This window comes from Anthonomus grandis, chromosome 2, assembly GCF_022605725.1.
Source record: "Anthonomus grandis grandis chromosome 2, icAntGran1.3, whole genome shotgun sequence".
NCBI classification, from domain to species: Eukaryota; Metazoa; Arthropoda; class Insecta; order Coleoptera; family Curculionidae; genus Anthonomus; species Anthonomus grandis.
In genome coordinates this window covers 34,626,234-34,651,705 of record NC_065547.1, presented here as the reverse complement: position 1 = coordinate 34,651,705, position 25,472 = coordinate 34,626,234, and the positions used below count along the sequence as shown (strand labels likewise).

The following is a 25,472-nucleotide window of genomic DNA, read 5'->3' as shown; positions in this document are numbered from 1 at the left end:
CTGCAAAAGGTTGAGCATCCTGTTCCTGGAGACGTTCCTCGTCGTCTTAACCCATATAACCCTGAATAATTTTTTTCTGAAAAATCACGTTAAAACCCATTATGTGAGTTTACAAATCAAAAATCAAATAAATTTTTTAAATAAAGGGGGTCCTTTTAAAAGGACCGTAGGTATATACATGTCTAAAAGAGTAAAACAATGTTGAAAAAAAATTTATTGACTTAAACAATATTATTACAAATAAAGTAATTTTAGAAATTACATAGTGTGAAATTGACGGAAACAGTCCTGGGGGGCAGTCTAATATCGCATTTTTCACATGGAAAATTAGCCTTCTTGCGGCAAACTCCACACTTTCTTTGATCTTCTTGAGGCCCCACGTCTATTCAAGACCTTGTGTGTTTTTAATAGTTCAACGGCTACGGCTCTTCTGAATGCTAATTGATCGAGTTTGCCCCCATCAAATCTGTGCAAATACCATGCATTCTGAGTGGCCATATCAATACACTGACTAACAATGGAAAATACCATTTTTTCCCTCTTATTGATATGCGGTATTGCCCAATATTTTCATCAATATTTTGATTGCTGCCATCGACACCCCCCATATTTTCGTTGTAACCTTTTATTGGCTTAGGTTGATCAATGTAGACGTATTGTTTTTCTTTTTGTGAGAACCTCTTTACTTTATTTGTTGGCAGTATGCAAGAAGCGTTAGAAGCAATGGTTATAACATTATTATCGTTCCATCGACAAATAACTAATTCGTTGTCCACCAATGCATACTGGTAATCACCCCTGGATTTTTTTTGAAAGCCTTTACATCAGGCAATGGGCATTTTGGCAGCCTGTTATCTCGGATGGTCCCAGTAGCTCTTAATTTTCTAAATGTTAGTTCTTTTATTAGTGACAATGATGTAAAGAAGTTGTCCAAAAAGATGTGAAAATTGCTAAATCCTGTCGATTCTAAGATGTCTGCATACTGTAAGACTACAGATGCGCCGAGTCCTACGTCTTTATATTTTTCAGATAAAATGGTAGTGGACCCTTGATAAGGTTCAAAATAAATTATGTATCCCAAACGAGTAGTTCCTACCCAGAATTTATAACCCCATCGTATGGGTTTTCCCTTGAACTGTTTGCAGCCATGGCGCCCAATATAAGGCACCATACCTTCATCCACGGAATGGTTTTCTTCTATTGGAGCAAATTCTAAACATTTTTTATTTAGTTCATTCTTGTGGTCTTATTTTCGCAAATCGGTTATCTTTGTCTAAATTATTGTTGTCAACGCAATGAAAATTGCTCATCAAATACTGGAAACGATCTCTCGAAATCGAAGAAGAAATGAGTGTGTTATTTGTATCTGCGGAATTTTGCCAGTACATTTTTTTCCTAGGCACGCTGCAGTACCCACTTACAAGTAAAACTCCAATAAAGTAATATATGTCGTCAATTGTTACATCCGCTTGACGATTTTTTTGTGCGGCATATAAATTTGTACACTGAACAATTTCTTCAATAAGATTTTGATCAAAAAAAGATTTAAAAAGACTTGCAGGAGAACGGTTGTTGTTCTGTGTGTGAGAAACAGGACTCCAGCCTGGCAAAGTTTCCTTCAAATCTTTGCCAAGCAAATAGTGAAATCTTTTAATTTTTCTCTAAACAAGTCTAGATAAAGGCAAGTCATCCTCGTCATCCCAGTCACCTTCTACCACATTTGCTATTTGACCTTCCTCAGCTCCTATATCTGCTTCTGCTATCACATCGCCATTTCCCTCACCATCTTCTTCATTTTCACCCATAAGAATTTCTACAGTTCCGCGCAACTGCGATCCTGGTAAATTATTCAAAACGACGTCATTTTCGTCCGTGTTATAATCATTGGCGTTTTCAGGTGGTAAAAGAATAATTTCATCGGGGATATCCGCAACGTTGTCGATGTCCTCAATTTCTTGTAAGAGTTCATTTAACCAAAGTTTTTTTTTTCCAAAATCTAAAACAAAATAGTGCATTTAGTCAATTTTACCTTATTACTTATAAAGTGTGTTTAAAAAGTGGATAGTATCCCTTAAACCTACAGTCCTTTTAAAAGGACTAGATAGTTCAGGGACACATAAACTCAAACTTTGCTATGTTTTTGTAATCATCCCAAAGATTATAAAAATACAATGTTCGCTTTAAATTTTCTATACAAAAAAAACATGTTAAGTATCATATTGTAAACGTAAACTTACCTTCTTCTTTCGAATGCACTCGTTTTTATTGAGTTTTATTTTCGCTCCAATTTCAATTTTGCTACAACTGACAAAATACACAAAATATAACCTCAAAACGTGCAATAATGGATAAACAGGTGTTCTGTTTTGAGTACTACTACTGCCACCATGTAATAGAAGCTGAAACGCGCCTACTTGTCAAAAACGCAAACAATGTTTTTCGTCCTTTTAAAAGGACCAGCGGTTCAAATGGGTGTTCTGCGAATGGTTTCTTTGTCAAACAGAACAAAACGCTAATTTTCCAGGTTTAATCCTTACAAGTGACGAAAAACGAAAAAATTTTCGCGCGAGGGCTCTAATCGTAGCAATAACCACGGAGCTATCAAAACCTCAATGTTAAACACATCAGAGAGTATCAGCAGAAATTTTACATTAATGTTTGGAGAGGTATTCTTGGCGACAGCCAATTATCTCCGCAACACCTGTAACCAACAGAGAAGACCTAGTTGCCAGAGTGTGATGGCTGCAGATTTTTTGAGAAACAATCCAAGGGTCTTTGCTCGCGTGCATCTTGAGTCAACAGGTGCAGAAAATGCGTGGAAATGCATGGAGGATACTTTAAGCATTTGGTTTGAATTGTTTATTGTTAAGTTAAATTATTTATTTTTTATTGCAATGATATTAAACTTTTCGTTGTGACAAAAAAGTTTTGAAGGATCTTTGTGTGGATTTTATTTTTTTGCACGAAAATGGTGCGTCCGAGCGCAAAAATGCAAGGGCTGTGTTTTGCACAAAATAAACAAAAAATTTAGAAAAAAAAAATTTTGCTTCCAAAAAACAGCGGCGTATCTGTTTTTTTCTAAAAAATTTAACGTACGTGTGCTGTAAGTCCGTCCCTGGACAAGTCAAATTACCTGCAATAGCTCAGACACAACCTTCTTTATCTCTAGCCACGAACATCATCACATCGGCAACATAGCGAGTCGATCGACGCCGCCATCTTGGAAACCCCATCCATATATTAGTAGGTAATCGCAGCGGTTTCCGTGTGTGTTTACCTCGTTTCTCTCTTAAAATTCCGGATTTTTGTGCTTAAATTTAAATTACTAACGTTAAGACTCAATTTTAAAAACCTACTCTAAATTCGAACAAAATTTACCGGCCGGCTAGCTAAATGACGTTTTAAAAGTGGGTTTGTTATTATTGTGTGTTTCTTGGCTTTCTTGCTTAAAATGGTTTTGTGACTTGTATATAGAACTTGTGGTAGTTCATTTATTTGGTTAGTCTGTGGATAATATATTGCTTTATAGCTTAATATACATAGGGAGAAATATGGAAAATTGGTGTAGGTATTTGTCTCACTACTTGTAAACAATATGTGGTAAGTAAGTAGTTTAAGTCCTCAAAATACTGATTTTGTGACACATTTTTACCCCTACTTGTTGATAATAAGTATCTAATTGAGTATGAGATTGATGAATCAGCTGAGATGTATATTGCAGGGTATGCTGCACATAAGATTTCTCAAAAAGTCATATGCAATATTTGTATCTCACTGATGGTTGAAAGTAAGGGTAATTTAACTGATAATGACTATTTTAACTATCTGCAGCGTGGAGGTTTGAGTATTCCAACAGAAATCAATAAAGGAATTTTATTTCATATGTGTGCTATTTTTGAAAAAATCATTAATAATGTTTCTAATGAAAATGATTTTCTTCGGATGGATAATGAAAAATCTATATTTATTGATTTGACTTTAAAAAGGATTGAACATAATGAAATCTTTAAAGATTTTTTTATCCAATGTGTTTGCGGTAGGGAATATAGAACCCTTTTGATAATGGCATGCTATATATTTTCTAATATCTTACTAAACGATTATGTTAAAAAGAAAAATAACGAATTTGCTGCAGATAAAAACGCAGAAAAGACAAAAAATAAAAACAAAAAAAGAAAATTAGATACTTTTAAAAAATAGATCATTACATAACATCATTTCATCACTATTAAGTAAGTTTCTGTCGAAAAAAAACAAGCATACCTGTAAATATTTTTTTTTTTAATTTTATTTTTTACACCTTGTATTATTACTATTCACCGAGCTATTCACCAAGTATGTGGACACTATTTTGTATTACCCCTCGATAATAAAGGTTTAGACCCATATTTGATAATACCATTGACTAAAAATGTCGCAAAAAATATTGGAAAGAAGAAGAAAAATTTTTTTTTTTCATAATAATTATATATTTTTTAATTTTATTACAATATTTAAAATTTTTCAAAGTAATTTTTTTTATTATTCGAGCGTTAAATTTAAAAATAAAAATAAAAACGTTGAACAGGTTCAAAATTAAAATTTAAAATTATATTTAAAGCTCCATTTGAAGCCATTATTTTTGAAGGCACCTGGATACCCCTTCAGGGTTTCTGGGTGGGTACGTGAGGGTGGGACCTTCCATTTTTCTTCTTCTTTTTAATTTTTTTGATGTTGAAAATTCAAGTGAAAACTATTCTTTGAATTTTATAGAGGTATCAAAGGTATCAAACCGATATCAAACATATCTACCTATAAAAAAAAATATGTAATATAATGTTGCCTTTATCGATAATTATTCGTTTTGGTCTCCCGTCAAAAAACTGGTTGCCATCCACCTGCTATTTCCATTCTTTGACTAGTCAAAAGCTGGCTTTTTGACAGGTGACCAAAACGGATTATAGATCGAGGCAACCATATCTACCTATATTTACTTTAAGAAATCTGATAATATGCTTTGATCTGCCCTGTATACTGGCTATTTTGTGTTCAAAATCACCCAATCTCATACTTATTTCTGTAAGTGTTTTTGACGACATTTTTGATGATACTTAACTTTCAATTTAAAACAATCATTGTTTCACATTTATTATGTACCACACTGTATAATATGTAATAATTAGGCTTTGCATGTTAATTTACAATTTAACACTTTGTATCCACCATTTATTTACCATATGTAGAATTATTATTCGAAAAAAGCCAAAAAAAATATTTGATCAATAATAAGTAAACATCCAGAGGTAAATTTTTTTTTTTGTTGTATAAATTGGGATATAATTTTGATATTATGAAAATAAAGTTAAAAAATCATATCAAATCTATTTTCCAATGAATAGCATAATGCCTTCAACAAAACGGGCATTTCTGTTGGTAAAAAAACTTAAAATCATTGCCGAGTCCCGTTAAATACGGCTATTAAATCGATCCGGAAGCATAAGCGGTTCGCGCTGTTGCCTTGCGATGTTCGCGGCTAGAGTAAAGATGGCTGTGGCTCAGAAAGTTGCCTCACCACCTATCATTTAAAACCTGAAAATTTCATTCAAATCGCTACAAGCGTTTTTAATATAGACGAAAAAAAATCGATTTTTTTGACAAATTTCAACTCACTGTATTTTGGAAACGGCGCAATTCCAACTATAATATGTGTTCTATCTCAAACTACTTCTTTATAGCTCCTGTATGTACTCTAGCATTTTTGACCATTTGAAAGGGGGACACCATGTATATTAGTCTAAGTGTCGTTCAGCTACAATTCTTTAAGTAAAATCTGTATTGTTGTGACGAATTCATAATGAGTTACTTATTATATTGGGTATTAGGTCACTTATAGCAAAAATCAATTTAGAAATTTTTATCTCACACCCTCAAAAATTTAAAAGAAGAAAATAGACTTATTCACACATTTAAAAGAAATATTAACTCAAATCTGTAATGATACCCTTCGATATACGGTAATTCTGCAATTTAGCGGCTTTTGTCTAAACTAACGAAAAATGATGGGACTTTTTGCATAATGGGTAGATTTGGATATATATTTTTCACTAAGAGTGGCGGAAAGCCACATTTTATCACGACAAGGGTGTTATCACGCACTAAATCACTCACTATGGGACGTGATTAATCATTAGAATAACCCTATATTCGATTAGTTTTGTCAACAAATAGGTGACAACTGAGGTGAGGTGAGGTTAGGTGTGGTGTTGCCAGTTCTGTCATTAACTGCGTTTTGTCACTCTGCAGCTTCAGCCTTGTCCCCAGTGTGGATGACTCATGAGTGCCTTCTCTAAAGTGGAAAACGTGAAATCTTTGGTATTATGCGTAAAATAAAGTAATATAATTTCACAAAAACTGTTTTTACCTTTTCTCGTAACTAAATCTATTATTTTCGTGCAACAAACATACTGAAGACACCCATAATGTATTATTATTTTGGTAATTTTTAGATTTTGGCCGAATTAAAAATCATATGATTCTGCAATTTGTTACCCAATATAATAAGTAACTTACAATTCTTTAGTTTTCATTAGAATCTTAATAACTACTTTGTAATTAATTTTTGTTACTTACCAATGAAGCATTATCAGGTCTCCTATTATTCCTGCTCCGATTGTCGTCAATGTGTCTAGAATTATGAGAAGAAGACCGAACATATCCATTGCTAACGCTCTGATTATTCCTGTTTTCTAGCGGTCTTGAGTTTCTATAGCTATATGTTGGTTGGAGATCTTCCATTCTTCCAGGCCTCTTTCCCCTGCCACTACTCGAACTAGCCACATTTGGTGCCGTAATAGAAAAATTCTTCTTAATAGGGTCCGAGATAACCTTCCTCGAACTCACTTCAACTTCAGGTTCCTGACTTCTTCCAGTCCATTTCGATCTGACCCTAAAAACCCACAATGAAACTACTATTCATCATCAAATTTACAAGAAAAAAAAAAACAAACCGTTCGAACACATTAAGCATTTCCTCCTCACTAAAACGCTTTTGATGGCTCAAAATGTACCTCTGGCCCTGGTTAAGCAAGAAATTTTCAAAATGTCTCAAGTCCTCACTAAAAGTAAAAAATAATAACTTTTATTTGTACCAGTAAAAAAAAAGACAAAAAAACATATGTATACATACGAGGGCGGGTCAATAAGTCCGTGACTTTTTGAATTTCCCGCCCTTTAATGGAAATGGCAACTCTGCTCCTGTCAACAGAGAACTGTCAGTTGACGCCTGTCAAAATTTGAACAAGCTGCACATTTAGTTTGTGTTTCGACAGCTGTTGATAGCAGACTACCACTCGTTTTGAGAAGAAAATGGAAAAAAGTGAATTTTGTGTGCTCACTCACTCAAACCAAGGCTAAGCTTGATAAATATTATGGGGACCCTGCACCATCCATTTCCATGGTAAAGAAGTGGTTTACTCAATTTCGATGTGGTCGTACAAGCACGGAAGATGCCGAACATTCTGGACGCCCAGTCGAGGTCTCTACATCCAAAACAATCGAAAAAATTCACGATATGGTTTTAGCCGATCGGAGATTGAAAGTGAGAGGGATTGTGGAAGCCATAGGCATCTCACATGATTCAGTAGTTTCAATTTTGAATGATCATTTGGGTATGAGAAAGCTTTCCGCAAGATGGGTGCCGCGTTTGCTCACAATCGACCACAAACGCAACCGTGTGATGATTTCCCAGGAGTGTTTGGCATTATTCAACCGCAATATGTGAACGTGACGCCAGAGACCAAACAGCAGTCAAAACAGTGGATTTCTCGGGGTGAATCGGCGCCCAAGAAGGCAAAGGTGGGTTTGTCAGCTAATAAAGTCATGGCGACCGTTTTTTGGGATGCACGCGGTATAATCCACATTGACTATCTTCAAAAGGGGAAAACAATCAATGAAGAATATTATACCAACTTATTGGATAGATACAATGAGGAACTGGAAGAAAAAAGACCACATTTGGCCAAAAAAAAAGTTCTTTTCCACCAGGACAATGCAAGGGTCCACACATGTGCAGTTTCCATGGCAAAAATCCATGAATTAGGTTACGAATTACTTCCTCATCCGCCCTATTCTCCAGATTTAGCCCCCAGTGACTATTTCCTATTCCCAAACTTAAAGAAATGGCTCGGCGGAAAGAGATTTGACTCCAACGACGAAATCATCTCTCAAACAAATGCCTATTTTGATGACCTCGACGAATCATATTTTTCCGAAGGGATAAAAAAATTGGAGAAACGTTGGACTAAGTGTATAGAACTCAAAGGAGACTATGTTGAAAAATAAAATAACTTTATATAAAAACCTGTCTTTTATCCAAAAAGTCACGGACCTATTGACCCGCCCTCGTAACCAAAGTATTATCTATACATACAATATTCTGATTTATTCCTCTGAAATGCAAAAAAGAGCTGGAAAGCAATAACGTTTTTCAATTCCAGCCTCCAAAGAAATACTAGTATACAAAATGTAAATTACAAAATAATTAAAGAAACTAACAATATTTAAAATATTTTTAAAAGAAAACGGAAATGTACATAAGTAAGGGCTTGTTTTGCCCAACAAAAAAAAGTTGAGTATCAAAAACCTAACCATAACCAAAGTTTACTGAATAAAATACAAGTTGATTCACTCGGCGAAAAACTTTTTATATTTCGATGTAAATTGATAATACTATAAATTATTTGTTTTTATAGCCACCAAACTAAATAAATTTTACATTATCAAAGTTTACGTAATTCAAGAACTAAATGGTTAAATTTTTTTTGTTAATAATTAGGTACTTAGGTGTCTTATTAAAGGTTGTTTTGGTACGACTGGTTTCATTAGGATTTATTTTGAAATCAAAGTCAAAAGTTTGTGTGAAAAAATGCATATATTATTGTTACTAAACTTAACAACTAAAGATAGACATAACTACTAAGTAATGACATGTTTGAATTTTAAATGATTGATTACTACACTTTTTGACGTTTTTGAAGTTTCTGAATTTGGAGATGATTTATAGAAAAAATATGCGATAGGCTGCTTCCAACTGGTTGCAATACCCCGGGCCATTAGAACCAAAACGTTGCTGGCAATATATGTAGTGTTTCCTCTCAAGCCTTCCTGGAAACCAACTACCTTGTCACTTGAGATATTGTAATATAGATGTGACTTAATGGACATATCTCATCTATACATAAAAAACAGTCTTTTGCTTTATCATTTAAAAAACGCGATTTCAATTCTGTTAATCGAAAAAGAAAATCATTAAATCCTGGATTTATTGGCCAGTTTTTTGTGAAACGTTGAAGAGTGGACTTTGACGACAAACGACAAACGGATGACATTTTTTTATAGGCTTTTGGTCCAACAAGGTATAAACTCATAGCAAATTCTTTATATTCATTTGTGTACCTGCTTCCCCGAGCAGACTTGTTCAGAAGAGATAGCTGACTCTTAAGGAATGCACAAGAATCTGCTGGGTAGTTGTCATCTAGGAATTTTTGAACATCGTCCAAAGTAACTCCTACTTCCAGGGATCTTTTTGCGTGAGAGCCTTCCTTTTCCAGAGTTTTAATTAGATTTTTTTACTCAGGGGCTAAAAAACTATTATAGGGGTAGCGTCGTATTTATTATTAAATTACTAGGTTTTTTCTTAATTTTTATTGTACTTTAAGTAAAACATTTGAGTATAGTGCAAGTGTAATTGTTTTGCATATTATGAAAAAGTTCACAGTGCCGATTCTTTCATTTACCTGTATTATTACATACATCCGTCTGGACAGAAACATTAACCTGCATCGGAGTGTCAGTTTGCACGGAAGCGTCACTGAATTCCTTCCTTAATGTATGACTTGCAATGATGTTAGAATTATCTGTGCCTGGGAAAATAGTACGTAAATTTGTAAATAATTCTGATTTCCCTATACACCAAAAAATTGGTAATATTAAAAGGTACCTTCTATAATACATATTGCCATTATAAGTGCACAAATTAGAAAAAAACATAAAACATACTTGTCGATGCTCTGGTCAGGAACAATGTAGGAATTGCGTCGGGTCTAAGACGTTGATTTGAAGGGGACATAAAATCCCATCATAAATCCCAAAATACCTTTCCAGAGTTGGCACCTATAATCCATTTTTTATATTAATTTAAAAAAAGAAACAGGAACCAGATCATAAAGTAACTAGGAATGCAATCATGAATTTAATAAGCAACTAATTTCAATGTACTTACCTATTTTCATTTTTCGGACATGTAAAAAACATTAAACCACTTCCACGCTTTGTAAAACAACTGTCTACCGAACAATAAGTCGACGTTTTAATATAATAGATTATAATAATTTGCCAGTCCACTGAGTCCACCCGGTACAACTAGTAATAAAACGCTCGCACATCAAAACGATTTAAACTCTACTCACTGTGTAACCCAACAGATTCGATTGTTGGAGCGTCGCCTGGCAAATGAAGTGAGGGGCGGTGAATAGGTAATTCGGCGCGTGGAGCCCAGTGAAGCAACTTGTATTTTATTCAGTAAACATTGCCATAACTTAGTTTTTATTATTTTATAAAAAAAAAATTAACTAATGCAATTATCTGCACCTCATGTCCAGCAATTTTTCATCTAATAGTTTGTCTAAAACAGATGGGTGCTTTTTTATTCCATAAATTCAACATAAGTATAACATAACTGAGACGTGATTTTTAAACTTTTTGGGCCAGACAAGGACCACGGTATAGAAGAGTAATAATAATAGTATACTACATCACAGTAATAGAAGCAGCTAAGAACTAATGTGTCTGTTAACTGCATTTTTTTTCACAGTTAATATATGTCGATGTGGATAGAAAAGTTTTAATGGAACATGGCAAGATTAACATGTTCCCTAAATCTTTAATTCTGTGTCGACCATAAGACAAATAAAGCAAATTTTTGGCAGAGAGTGAAACTGGCACAACATTCTCGTGAATCATCAAATTCATCCCCGTGCTAAGCTCCTACTTGTCTTTAACAAAGTACAGCACTGCTGATTTATTTGGATTTAGACTTAAATTATGTTTTTAAGAAGTCTTCACTAAACGCCCAACATCAGCCTCAATGGTTTGTTGCTTTCTTTGCTTTACAATATTGATTGTGTGTTAAAAACATACTCATCTGATTTAGAACTATATTTATAGGGCTCTAGTAATATTACATATATAAATTGAAAAAAGAATAGAAGATAAAATGGAGACCTGTGGAACCCTCTATATAATTTGTAGTTAAGGTTTCATAGTTTTATATAGTGATACATTTTATGATTTTAATTGTTAGATTTTAATTATTTTTGTGCTTACCGCATTTTTGACTTGTGAAAATACTTTGTATATTACCACTAATAAATTGAATTGAACACCACTCTTAATTATACTGTATTCAGATTGCCCTGATGCAACAACCTGAAGTCTTCCATCTAAGTACTAGTTTTTCAGAGAATCCTATGTAGAAAAGGATGCCTAGTAAAAGCCTATGGTATATGAATGATGGTATCAAAACGCTTGGGGTAATTTAAAAGAACCAAAGTAGTAGTTTTTCCAGCATAACTTTTTCTCAAAATACTAAGGACAAATGCACAGCCATAGCCAATCCCTATTGATGTTCTGGTAAAATTTGAAAGGTACGTAAGGGTAATTTTTTCCAGCCAACTGAATTTAATTTTCTCCAACTTTGAAGAGACATGGCAAAATACTCACAGGTACTAAGTGGTTATATATATTATTCTTTTGCCAAAGGTTGTACAGGCAAATCGCCTTCCAGTAAACATGTATTAACAGTATTCATAACTTATGGCGTAATTTTTGGACAACACATTATTAACAACCTGCTAATTAATCAAATCCGAAGAAAAAAGATCTATAAAACTATCCTTTTTGTTTGGTTGGCAAAAGGAAAAAAGCTCTTTGTTTGTCATTGTTTCAGATTCTGCTCCATATAAAAAAATACTAATTTCTCAAGGATTATCTAACTAGGGCTATCTAACTAGTCGGGGATTTACAGTTTTTAGAAATTCATATTATATTCAGATGATTAAGACGCTCCCAAATTGCTTTTTTGTTAGGCTGGGTGCAAAATTCTAAGTAACGCTCTTCTTCTCGGGCTATTGCGATTAGTTTGCATAATCCTAATCCTCATGACCTGGGCTTTTGGCAGGCTTAAAACGCGTATAGGCTCTCTCTTTTAGGCTAATAATTTTCTCTACATTGTCTTGTAAGCTGTTTATTGGTTCTACTAAACCAAATATTGCTGAAATTGATTCATTTAAAAATCCATTTTTCTCAACTACATGTTTTCAATATAAAATGTGTTAAAAAAATATTGCGTTAAATGATGATCAAATACACGATTTTCAATTACTCTTACTGTTTTAGTGTAGTTACAATTTTTTAGAATAGCAATCCAGTCTAATGAAGTGGGTGATATTTCAGTTACTCTAGTCGTGCAGTCCCTATGAGACCAATAACTTTGACATAGTGTTAAAGAAATCTCCCTGATTTCAGTAATTTCCAAGAGATTCTACCAGGTCCTTGGCCGGGTCTTAAAACACGCACGATATTTGCTCATCTCTGTCAATAAAGCGTCGTCGTTAAACCGACGGAAGCATAGTCCGTTGACATTCCTTCCTTAAAGCCACATAGTTTTTCAGAAAATAATGTTTCAAAAAACCGGAAATTGTCTACCAAAATTATGCAAAAAATTACGATTCGGTAAAACGACGCGATAGAGATAGAATGTAGTTTGCAAAATACTTAAGTTCATCTAATAATTCAATTTCATCACATTTAAAAATTCTTATGTAACTATCCATCCTTAAAATTAGATAAGACATATAGAAGTAAAATACCATAAATAAATATGATATACACCAGTATATTATTACCAGTAGCCAATAAAATGAAATTAGTCTAAAATATCTAGCTAACAGCCAACAATGTAACATAGCTAACAATCATAATATAACTTTTTATATCTACATAATATACCTAAGAATATAATATGTAAGGAAGCTACTTAGCATAAATAATCCCAAGCAAAGGTAGTTCGCTTAGTACGATAATTTTCTTAATTTTTGTGATTACTGATTTTGACGTTGCTTCTTGTTTACCGTTTATTATTATTTGCTTTAAATTAAAAATATCTAAAAAAGTGAGAAATTTCTGAGTATAGCCTTTGTCAATGTCTAAGAAAGGTATGTTCCCCACTGAAGGCAACTCTATGGCATATTAATGCAAATTGTGCCAAAAAATATTCAAAGGATTCGAAAAACAAGTAAAAGTCCCATCATCTGTAGACTAATCCTATGCAGTAAGAACATTTAATCACTTTAAAATTGATCCACAATTGTTCAATACTTAATAATTCAATACTACCAAGAGCTCAAAATAAAGTGAACATATTGTCTACTGTTCACAGGATTTCTGATAAGCCCAAGACGTCATAGTCATTATTGGATAATAGTTGCCTTATCTAATATTTAAAAATGTTATAGTAAGTTTTCTTATTCTAAAAATACCATAAAATCAAACCTATAAAATTGTTATACAGAGGAATCATATGAAAAAACAAATTGAAAACTAAAGAAACTACTCTCAAACCTTCAAAAAACAGAACCTGGAAGGATTTATTTTATATGGGTGGTCTTTTTCGGTGGTAATTGATTATTTTTTCCCTAAATTCCCTCTTGATCTAGTTGTTTTGCTTGCCTTTTAGATTTCGAGTTCGTGGTATTTCTCGTATTTCTAGGTGGTTTTTGTGCTATATTTTGTGAAGCCCTGACCTGCTGTTTCTCTTCTTCTCTTCGTACCTCCTCCGGTTATTTTGATTTTTTAAAAGCTGGACTGAATACTTTTTGTTAAATAACTTTTTTTTTTGTTGACAAGTCCTTCTCTTTGATCACTTTTAGAAAATCATAAAGGATTCTTTTTGTCTTTTAATTTGTTGGAGTTTTTCAGTGTTTGCTGTGTCAATATTTCTCTAATGAACTTAATCATTATTGGCCTGGTTTGCATTGTTTTACATTTGTGCCCACTCTATATCAAAGTATATTCTCACACCTAACTGCCAACTCACAAAAATCTTACATATTTATGTATCGCCTTACGCCCAACTCACCAAAATGGCAGCGTGCTTTAATATAAGATAAGACCAGATATGTTGACTACGATAGATGCAGACAAAAGTTTCTCTATGAATGTGCAAAGTTAACTAGTTCTGAAATTAGAGTAATTGAGCTAAACGTAGTCTAAAATACTTTTGCAGAGCTTGCTTGAGGATCTGAAATTTATTCCAATACTTCAAAGGCGAAATGAATCGCTTGAAGAAAAGTGATCTTCATTGTAATCTAAAGTAAACTTATGAATCACTGAAGTATTAATTTAGTGTAATGACCTGCAAAACAAGCAAAAATCGAATGACAATGCAACGCTTCCTAGCAGTTTGGTCACACCAGATAACACTGATTTTATTCAAGAGGTTCTTGAACATCAGAAATGCCTGAACACTATTACGCTTTTAACATGGAATTATCATCTCTCCTTAGATCTACTTGTTTGCAAGCAACTTATTGTTACTCGAGACTTTAATGTCCCCCCTTTCCAGTGATTCAAGGTTTAAATAAGAAAACCAAACTATTTAATAACTTCTCTGAGATTTTTGGACTTAGACAGTACAACCATGTTGTTAATATAAATGGCAGGTTTCTTGATTTGGTCTTAGCATTGAAGTCAGCAAGAATGAGGACTTGCACCGGTTTCTGTGCAAAGTATTCGCGACGGTAGGTGATTTCCAGTGGGGTTTTTCAAAAACATAACAAAATCTGTCATTAGAACAGAGGAAGCAATCTTTGAGGACCCTTTCACTTTTTTGTCCTTTATTAGGGCAAGAAGGGGCCAGTATTTGGTGCCAGTAACAGTTTACAATTCTTTTTCATGAAAAAAGTTGAGGAAGCTGTTTAATTTTCCTAAAAACCTTACTGCTGTTATCTTATCTCATTGTCATCAACAATTCGTCAAAATTCAAGGCTATAAATCAAAATTCTTTATGCCTATATCTAGATGTATTAATGTAAATACTGCTTTGTAAACAGTATTTAAAAATTATGCACTAACATTTTTTCTTACTTGCATACAGGATAACACTAAACATTCCACCATAAGCTTTTTCCTTATAATTATTTTGCAACACACTTTTGAGACACTCAAAAAAAGACAAGTTAAAAATCAAGAAGGGTAAATTATATAATGTTTACTTTTAAAGACCTACTATACCCTCCCCGCTAAATCAATAAATAAGGAAGCTCAGTGTTACCTTTTTAATATGATGGTGCTGGCATAAGTTTCTTTAGGGTAAATGTTGAAACCGCCCGCCCGAATGTCGTCATAACTGACAAAAAGTTGTCCGTTGTCTGCCTGGAGGACCTCCACGCTCCTCCCATTAATGTCGACGAATTCGCCCGCGTCAAAGAAGGTCTCCATGTCGCTTGATGTGCCTGGTATACTGTGGGTGTCCGAAGGGGAAGATTTGGTCTCTTGGTAACTGTAGAAAAGAGTCCTACTTAAAATACATATTTGTTTGGTATTTATTTAAAGATTGATGATATCATATTTAATCAAAATTGGAAGTTACATACTCCACCAAGGAATAAAAGGCCTGAGCAAAGAAAAATGCTTTCAGACAACAAACATTTTTTTCCAGAGAGCAAACATTGAGTGGAAGAGTATTATAGAATGACAAATCCCTGATAACCAGTGCCATTCCTAGATTTTTGTTTATTTATTTGCCACACATTACACACACCGGTGAACTAGTAAATACAAGTAATGGCATAAGAATATAAATAATTCAGTAACTAAACTAGAAAACAACATGGAAAAAAGAAACATACATAAAATTGAAAAGGGAAAACACATACAAATTTACATCTAAGGACACAAGAAATAAAATAAACACAATTGACTTTCCACCTAAGGCCTAATAAACATTAGCAAGAGTAGTTTGCAATTGTGGTTGAGCTATATTAAAAATATCTATGTGATTCTTTTTAAGTATGTGGTTACATATCAGTAGCATTCTATTTATGGGTGAAGGGCTCACTAGGTCGATTTTGAATAAATTGTAATCTAGAATTCCCAAATTAATCTTAGGAACATTGAAACATATGTACTTAACTAAATCAGTCTCTATATCTTTTATTGTTTAGGACAGAGTGTATAAAAATCACAGCCTGTTTGTTTCTTCTGTCCAATAAGCTTGTATATTGGAAGCTGGCCAGCATCCTTCTATATGAGACCACACATGGATAAGCATTATTTTTTCTAACATAGAGGTATCTTAGGAATCTCTTTTGCACTTTTTCTATGTAATCTATGTGAATGTGGGCAGATGGCATCCAAATTTGTGTAGCATATTTCAAGTGTGGTCTAACCAGGGCATTATAAAGCCTAACAATAGTTTCTAGCTCAAATGTCCTGCTATTTCTAATCACAAACCCCAAAGACTTATAAGCCTTATTGACCATTTCTATATAATGTGTATTGAATTTTATATCACTTCGAAAAGTGCCCTCAATGATATTGTCTATGTCGCTCTGAAGTAAAATGCAATCTTGAGGGTTGTTATTTTAAAAAGTTAATCTGCAATAAGAAGTCCCACAGATTTTGATAAGAGGTCAGGAAGTAAATTTATAAATATTGTAAAAAGAAGGAGACCTAGGATGGTAACTTGCGGTACACCTGAGGCCTATATCTATTTGAAGTGCTTTTGCCAACCTTTACCATTATTTCATTTCACAGATAAGACTGCAAGTCTATAGAAACCTTGGACAATATTATCCCCTTGTCTGGTTTGATAATTGTGTAAGTTGCTGTGAGTGCGATATTGGCTCAGATTAGCATTGACATAACACAAGCTATCAAAGAAGACGGGACAGTCATAACGCCTAAAAGTCTAATAACATTTTTCTTTTCTTCAACTTTCCTTGCAGCATGAATGTTTTCCCTAATGCATCTATGCTGGAGACAAAACACTTTCTTGATATGTGCAGAATGCTTCCACACAAAAAGTCAAGAAGAGAAGCACCCATAATAGGTTGCCAACAACACCCTTGCACAGACAAATCCTGATCCATACCTGGATCAAAGTAGAGTAAATTGCATTGTTTCAATCTTAGAAGAATTCAGGGACAACTTGTTAGCCACAAACCAAGACGCCAGCCTCTCACGGTGTCTGACACTATCCTTATTGTATTATCTGTCAACAGATTTATATCTATGTAATGTATATGCATGATTAATAAAAGATGATTCATTATTATTATTAATTACCTTATTAAGATTGTTTTCATGTTGGTTAATAAAATATTCATTCAATTAGAATACAAATTTTTGTCAACAAGATTCTGTAAATTGAAGATCAATCATAATACAAGCAAAAATGTAGTTTTTAGAAATGAATGGTTACAAAGGTCTGGGTGCCTGTATATTATAAAAAATCATATACAAAACCCTTTTTAAAACCTCATTAATGTTCATAGTGATATTTATCACTACACTAAAGCTTTCTCCTTGTAATATAAAATAATGCAATCTTACACTTAAGCATGTTAAAAGCTACTTAATATGAAATCAATAATCACTACTATAAGCATTAAAACAACTTACCTTGTATCCAAATGGCTGTTGAATTTTTTTCCAGAGAAATTTTCCTTAAAAAGAGAGCACTTCCAACTCTGGAAACCTGATAGTTCCGAACAAGCTTGATTTCTACTCCTAAAAATATACAATATCAATCTAAACTACAAGAACCCAACCACATATCCTTACTCAATGTTGTCAAAGTAAACTTTAGCAAAGCTTGCCTCAGTATCAATAAATATCTTAGTAACTTTACCAAACTTCTGAAACTGTTCTTTTAGTATGGCCTAAAAGGAAATTTTATCTTATTTGAGGAAAGCCACTTGGGACAAAAAAGTGATATATAATAATATGTAACATATTGCTCCCTAAGCAAAGCTTAATTGAAAATGAAGTGAGCTTACTCGATTCAAGTCATCTGGATTGCCATTAACCCAAACGCACATATTATTCCTGAAAAAAAATTTTCTCAAAATAAAAATCCCACTCTCCCTTAAGCCTATTCAAAGTCAAACCTAAAACCTAAGCTAAAACTGGGTTGATATGTAATATGTATGGGAAGGTGTTAGCAACTAGAAATAGGGAGGATCTCCAACAACCCTCCCTGTGAGGTTACGTGTGTACATGCGCCAAAACTACCCCAGTCGTCTAAAATAAACTCGATTTAATAGAAACGAGAGTATTTACCTTGGTTTTTCCATTTAAAAGAATTTAATGTCGAATAGTGTATAAAAATTTAGCAGTAGGACGCTAACGTACATTAACCAAACAAATTCAAAGTGACGTGACATTGACATTATTGACAGATGTCAGCCAGACTGTATGCGTACATAAATGTTCCGGATGTTGCCAGAACAGTATAATGTGTCCAATTTTTTTTTTATGAATTAAACATTTCATTTATTATTACTTTATTTATTATTTTAACGAATATTTCTCATTAAATAGTCAAATCAGTATGAACGCCATATTATAAAAAAATCAATACAGATTCCCTCTAAGCATAAAAGATAGCTTAATTAAGACGCCGTCCCGGGGCGCCACCGTCACACAATAAATTTGAACTGTTGCCGGCTCACTAAAGAATTCTTTTATAATAAGCCCTTTAACCAAATAACAATGTACGGATAATTATTTATTTAAAAAAAATCATTTAATATGTTTAAAATTAATTGAATGTTATAAGTAATGTGGTTAAACTGTCCCAAACAAAAATCAACGAGGGTCGTGGCGGCAACCGCGTATCCCAGTGACAAAATGGCAATGGAATGCCGTTCCGAGTAGTAAGTTTCCCTCGCGTATTTTCCACGATTTTAATGGCGATTTTCGCGAGTTTTTTAAATGAACCGACGGTAATTGAACGGGGCGGACCATCGAGCGTTAACTAAACGGTGCAGTGCGGGTGTTTCACACAAATAAAGTGCTTTTTCCTTGTAAAACACGACCCGAAAACCGAGCCACAATAGGTAAGTGGAGATTAGTTAGGGCCCTGTTCTGGTTTACACACACATATATATATATGTATATATTACCTTTGTATTTATAAAATTTTATTACATTTTCCTATATGGAGGGTTGTTGTTACTTATCGATTTATTTTAGCCAAAGTTAATGGATTTATTTTGAACACACTCAAGGATGATAATAATAATAATGATGTTTTGACATTTGTTCAATTGTTTTTTTTCTCGGCGGTTGCTAGGAGACGTCATGCCAGTCATGTAAATAAATTTTTATATTTATTTTTGTTGTTTGTTTATTTTATAAAGTGTTTATTGTTTATTTTTGTTTGTAGGTACTGTAATGGTAGAAGCTTTTATAATCAATTTTTATTGTTAAAAGATTTTTTAGCATAAATTGGCTCTGGAAATGACATTGCAACTATATGATCAAATTGCTGCATGCATTTGATATTTATGACTACTTTGTGGATTTGTATCATAGTGTCATAATTTATTTGCCTATTCAGAGACATATTAAAAATTTATAATGTTCAATATTATTATAAATGTTGCTGATTAATTACCAAAGTATTCTCCTAGATAACTAGCATTTGTACAGGAGGGTGTACAATTTCTACCAGATTTATATGTATTAATATTGTAACAATTGTTGCCCTAATAATATTGTAACAAACTATTTTACTAAATTCAATTATAAAAGAAAATACAGTTTTATTCACATAAACATATTCATTAAAAAAACACACACACAGACAAACAAATGAAAAAACTCTGTTCTTTGACCTAAAACTGAAATACTTATGTGTACTGCTCATACATATCTGAAATGCCTAACTAACTAGACAAAATTTTTAGTTTTATTTTAAAAAAATTTTCAGTATAAAATCCATACAAGTTTGTGCTTAATAATATACAGTTTTACTTGGTAAGGGTGCAGACTGTGTCAAAAAAAATTAAAATTTACTTAAAACTAATAGGTACCTTACCGTAAAACTACCCTACTAAATTGAAACATACTGAAAATAATAAAATCAGAAAAATCACAATTTTATAAGTCTGTTTTAAAATATATAGCAACAATGGATTTTTTATTTTACATTACAGCAACTCTTGAAAGTCAGCATCTTCTAGGAACTCACTGCATACATTTTAAACATACTATTTGGTTTTTTTATTTTTAAAAGGTAGATGGTTCCATATTGCAATAATCAATATGCTTGTACCCATACAATTGATTGTCAGTAGTTAACAATTTGTTCAATTCAAAACACATAAATGAAATTTCTAGGTGTTATAATAAAACACATCATTACTGTTTAAACAAAACTCAATTTTATTTAAATAATAGATTAAACCATAATTTAGATTCCACTTTTAGAATGGAGTCTCCAGAAAAAATCCTTAAGTACTTTTGTCAGATAAGTCTAATTCAGCTGGAGATAATTGACTTACTCTTTATAAGGTTAAGTTTTGGATTGAATCATTTGACTCACATTACCTATCTGTGCCTTGAAAGTAGCCATTTCCAGATTAAATAATAGACGGAGTTCATAGTTGTTTCTGTGCCAAAGATAAAGAACCTTAGCAAAATGAATGATTTCAGACCAATAAACTTATTGCCTACTCTTAAGCAGGTCAATGTGTACTTGACTGTCAATGACTTGCTTCCAGTATACCAGTGCTTGTGCAATCAACTGCCTTGGCGGGTTAATTCTTTTCAATAGCTGTCATAATATGATTTTATCTTATTTAGCTGTCTGAAGCTAACTAAGACGAAATCATATTATGACAGCTGGACTATATAGATCATATTATGACCTGGACTAGCCCAAGGCATTTGTTCGATTGGACCATGACCTTTTGTGTTAAAAATTGCATTATTTTAGATATGATGAGACTGCATGTCAGTTTTTCATTAAGTATCTAAAAAATAGAAAAATAGAATCTCTAGGTCCGATTCGATTCATGGTGGTACAACGTTATTGGTAAGTAAAGAAACAGAACAAATATATGGGTTTAAATCTGTAAAGAGGTTTGATTTTTTACTAATTGAAAAGGTCTTTGAATTTTCTGTAGTTTGTTCTACTAAGTTTCAAATTCATGTTATTACTATTTTTAGATTGCCTTTAGCTAGCCAGGTATTGTTTCTAGAGAACTTGGAGATTTTGCTGAGTCAGTTTTCTCCTAACTGAGAGTAATTTGAGATATGGTCTTCCCTTTTGGGGTAGCTGCAGTGGTTATCTCTTTAAGTCTTTGTTTGTATTACAAAAGAGGACAGTTCGAATTATGTACCATGTTGGATTAAGGGAATCATGTAGACCTGTCTTTTTAAATAACAAACTTATGACCTTGTCGTGTCTGTTTATTCTTGACAGTGTATGTTTAGTTCATAGAAAATATAGGCATCTTATTACACAAGAGCAATATAATACTCATCAAGAACAACATGTCCAACATTATCTATGATGCAAAAAAAATGTATAACCATTTGCCCTTACAACTTTAGAAACCTAAATAACTTTAAAAAGTTCCAATGTCAGTGTGAAAACCTTTTGATTAGTAAGGCTTATTACACCTTAGATGAATTTTTTAATGATCAACTCGCATGAGTAATGTTAAGATTTATGTACACACCTTATCTTATTTTGTTTTATTTTTGTTTGTGTTAAATGCAATATTTATATGTCAATTTTATGTTAATTTTTATTTCTACTCCAAATTTTGATCTATCTATATTATTTTATAATTTAATTTGAAATGTTAATCTTTCGACAATAAAGCATGTTTTGACTTTGACTTGACTAGAATATACTGGATCCTCATTTGTATATTAAGAGGTGAAGAACTTGCAAGAGTTACATTTGTGTTTATGGTATACTTTGGTATTCTCATAATATGCAGTTTTATGCTAATGACACCAAAAGATTGCATTACTTTGATCTTTTAAGCCTGATACTGCTGCATCTTTGAATCATTTGGAGTCTGTACTACATTCATCTGCTACATGTTATTAGAGGTGAATAACTGGCGAGAGTAATATTAAACACACTTATATGTTTATATCTAAAAATAAGTTTAGGCAAATTAAGCTCCATTTTGTTAAGTGAAGATCACAATACTATTATTTACTAAGTTGTATATAAAAACCACAGACTGTAAGTCTCTTGCTTGAATCTTTGGCTTGAAGAAACCACATTAAAAGTAGTTAGCATACTCAGGTAACAAAAAAAAAGAGGCATTTATTTCCAACAGGTTTGTTACCCAATTACAGGAAAGAATAAAAAAAATTACCAAAATATGTTTAAAAATGAAAAATCAAAATGCTTAACATTCTATAATATGTACTCAAACAGACTATCTATTTACATACTAGAAAGACTCTGCATCACCTATTTACTTTATACCTTCTATAATGGACCTTAAACTGTCAACAAAAATATCGAACTGTTCATGTAAATTATTATTAATATAATTCTGACACATTACATTAATAGGGGATTTAAACAATTAGTCCTTAAATGGATTTAAATAAAATAATCTAACAGGCCTAGAGTTTATTCTTGGCAAAAGGGCGGGACAGTCAATCTTGTTATGAATAAGGTTATTAAGAATTTTATGCAAATAATTTCTCTTCTTTCTGCTAAGGGCATAATATTAAATTTATTTAAGTATAATTGACTATCCAAACCTCTGGCTGGAAAGACACATTCCTCTCTAAACCAGAGATACTTCATAAACTTGCGCTGAATGCGCTCAATATCATCTATCAGCTATAAATTGGGTACCAAATTAGAGATCTGTATTCTACTTTCGAGCATATGTAAGTGAAAAAAAGTAGTTTTAAAGTAATAATATTTTCAAAGTGCCGACAGTTTCGATAAATAAAACCCAACAATTTGGCAGAGTCAGCAACTATTTTTGCTACATGCTTGGCGAAACTTAATTTCGCATTATAAGTAATTCCCAGATCAATCGCCTCATCCACTCTGGCTAACACAACATTATTTGCTCTATAGTCAAAATGGATTGGCAACAGTTTTCTAGAAAATGAGAGAATAGAGCATTTATTAACATTTAAATATAGTCTATTGACATTGCACTAATTCTCTATTTATTAAGATTTACCTGAAGGAATTCACAATCGTCTTCAGTATCTATTTTTGTGAACAATTTTATATCATCTGCAAACAGTAAACTCTGACAAGACAGTAAGTTGGCAAGATCGTTTATAAATAATGAAAAGAGAAGCGGGCCCAAATTAGATCCTTGCTGAACTCCTGAGCACACTTCATATATAGAAGCCTTCATATTCAACAAACTGTTTACGACCTCGTAAGTAAGATTTTATTAAAGCAACTAAATCCGTAGAAAAACCAAAAAATGTTAGCTTATGAAGAAGTGTACAATATATGGACAAATATTACACTTTTTTATATAAAGGTACCTTAAAAAGGTTTTTTGGATTTTTCTGTTGTTGTTAATATGATCCTTTTTTGAAGGTTACCAAATTATAGCTGCATACTCTAAAGGTTGTCAAACTATTGCATTAAACAATCTAATGATCCTCAAATTCCCAGAATGTTTAATGATAAAACTGATTTCTATGCTTTTTTGGTAAATGTTTAAAAGTGGTTAAGAAATTTAAGATTTGATTATGGAAAATACATCCACAAATCCCAGCATTCTCTATTTCTGGGAATGGCAGTGTCAGATAGCTTATAATTACAATAAAGGGTTATATTTACAAGTAAAATAAGTAAGTTGACACCTGGAGATGTTAAGAAACATTTTATTCTCTATAAACTATTTGTCAATGTTATTCAAATCCTGCTGTACATTTTTACAATCTTCAAGAGAATAAATTTGTTTAAAAATTTTAAATTTGTCAGCATTGGACCGAACTGAACACAATAGGGTAATGAGTTAATAAAAATTGTGAATAACAATGACCCAAGATTGCTACCCTGAGATACTCCCGGTGAATGGACAAAAGATCTTAAAAAATAATTTCCAACTTACCTTTTTGATTTCTGCCAAAAATATAAGACTGCATAAAAGTACATGCGGTGCCGCTATAGAAAATCCAAGTATATCCAATTTCTCAATTAACATCCCATGATCAACCCTCAGCCCAGTCATTACAACATGTAATTGGGCTTTATTTAAAATTACCTCTGTGGCAGACTTTGTAAGTATGTATAGATTGGTTAGAATGGATCGATCAGGTAGAAATCCATGTTGCTGATGATAAAAACTTTGTAATAATTTTTAATAAATATAATATATTTTCAAAGATTTTGTAATTGCTCTAAGAACATTAATTAGTCTGTAATTCTCAACTGGTGTTTTTATTTCTGAATAGGTGCAGTAACTGCTACATTAAATTCATTTAGAAACTGATTGTTTTTAATTGCAATATTAAAAAATTTTGCTCAGCAAGATCAGCACACCCTTTAAAAATATATGCTGGTATAATATCAATACCAGTAGCTTTTTGTGGCTTTAATTTTTTTATATATATTTATATATAATTTTAAGAAAAATTAAAAGAACTTCATTGGTTACATTTGACTGAGTAAAGGTAGAGGAGAAAGAAACTGAATATAGGTCTCTGACACAGCTTGGGGACCTCACATATGTTGACCATCTGTCACCTCACCAGTAATATTCCCAGTAGACCTTTTTGACATAAAAAATGCAAAAAGTTAATGGGATTATCATCCATGTTGTACTCAATACTCTCATACCAGTTACTTAAATCAAGTTTGGTTTTGAAATTTCGTTACACATCTTAAGTTTTTATATTCAAACCAGTCCTGAGGTCTACCTCGCCTACCCTTAATCTTTTTGTGCAACTTTTTTCTTTTGTATTTTTTTACGTCCACGTATATTTTTCTATATCATCGCATCACTTTCGTAATACCGTCTGGAGCGCCTGGAAATAGTATTTTTCTTCCTTAATTTGTCAGATTATACCCCAAAAACATCACTTTATTCCTATACTCTTTTAATTTTCCGACTGAGATAGGGATATATAAATGAGAATTCGACTTTTCCACCTTTTTCTATATCATAGCATCATTTCCTTAATAATGTCTGGTACTTGAAAATAGTGTTTTTCTCCCTTAGCTGGTCAGACTATATCCGAAAAATATCACTTTATTTCCATACTCTTGTAATTCTGAGACTGAGATAGGGATATATATAAATGAGAATTCGAGTTTTCAACCGTTTTGTATATCGTCGCATCACCTTCTTAGTAGTGCCTGAATTGTTTGTAATTAGTGTTTTTCTCTTTTAATTTGTCAGATTATACAC

The 25,472-nt window shown here is 32.7% G+C and overlaps 2 protein-coding genes across 9 annotated transcripts in view; one reads left to right on the top strand and one right to left on the bottom strand.

The window, feature by feature from the left end:
- The window catches only part of LOC126733493 (tudor domain-containing protein 1), a 60,967-nt gene extending 42,468 nt beyond the window's left edge, over positions 1–18,499 (bottom strand). For 2 of the 5 annotated variants that reach the window (XM_050436800.1, XM_050436801.1), the window contains exons 1-7: positions 18,379–18,491; positions 18,096–18,144; positions 17,881–17,978; positions 17,719–17,826; positions 15,368–15,595; positions 6,987–7,094; positions 6,610–6,925 (exon numbers count right to left, since the gene is read on the bottom strand). In XM_050436800.1, coding sequence (XP_050292757.1) covers positions 6,610–6,925; positions 6,987–7,094; positions 15,368–15,595; positions 17,719–17,826; positions 17,881–17,978; positions 18,096–18,144; positions 18,379–18,392 — 921 coding nt within the window. In that variant the 5' untranslated portion in view covers positions 18,393–18,491. Of the gene's footprint in view, positions 1–6,609; positions 6,926–6,986; positions 7,095–15,367; positions 15,596–17,718; positions 17,827–17,880; positions 17,979–18,095; positions 18,145–18,206; positions 18,288–18,378 lie in introns of those variants that run through there. The other 3 variants (XM_050436802.1, XM_050436804.1, XM_050436803.1) reach the window with 3 other exon arrangements.
- A 464-nt stretch (positions 18,500–18,963) lies between these two features.
- The window catches only part of LOC126733496 (ephrin-A4), a 935,043-nt gene continuing 928,534 nt past the window's right edge, over positions 18,964–25,472 (top strand). For all 4 annotated transcript variants that reach the window (XM_050436816.1, XM_050436814.1, XM_050436815.1 and 1 more), the window contains exon 1: positions 18,964–19,157. The gene's annotated coding sequence lies outside the window, so the exon portion shown is untranslated. The remainder of the gene's footprint in view (positions 19,158–25,472) is intronic.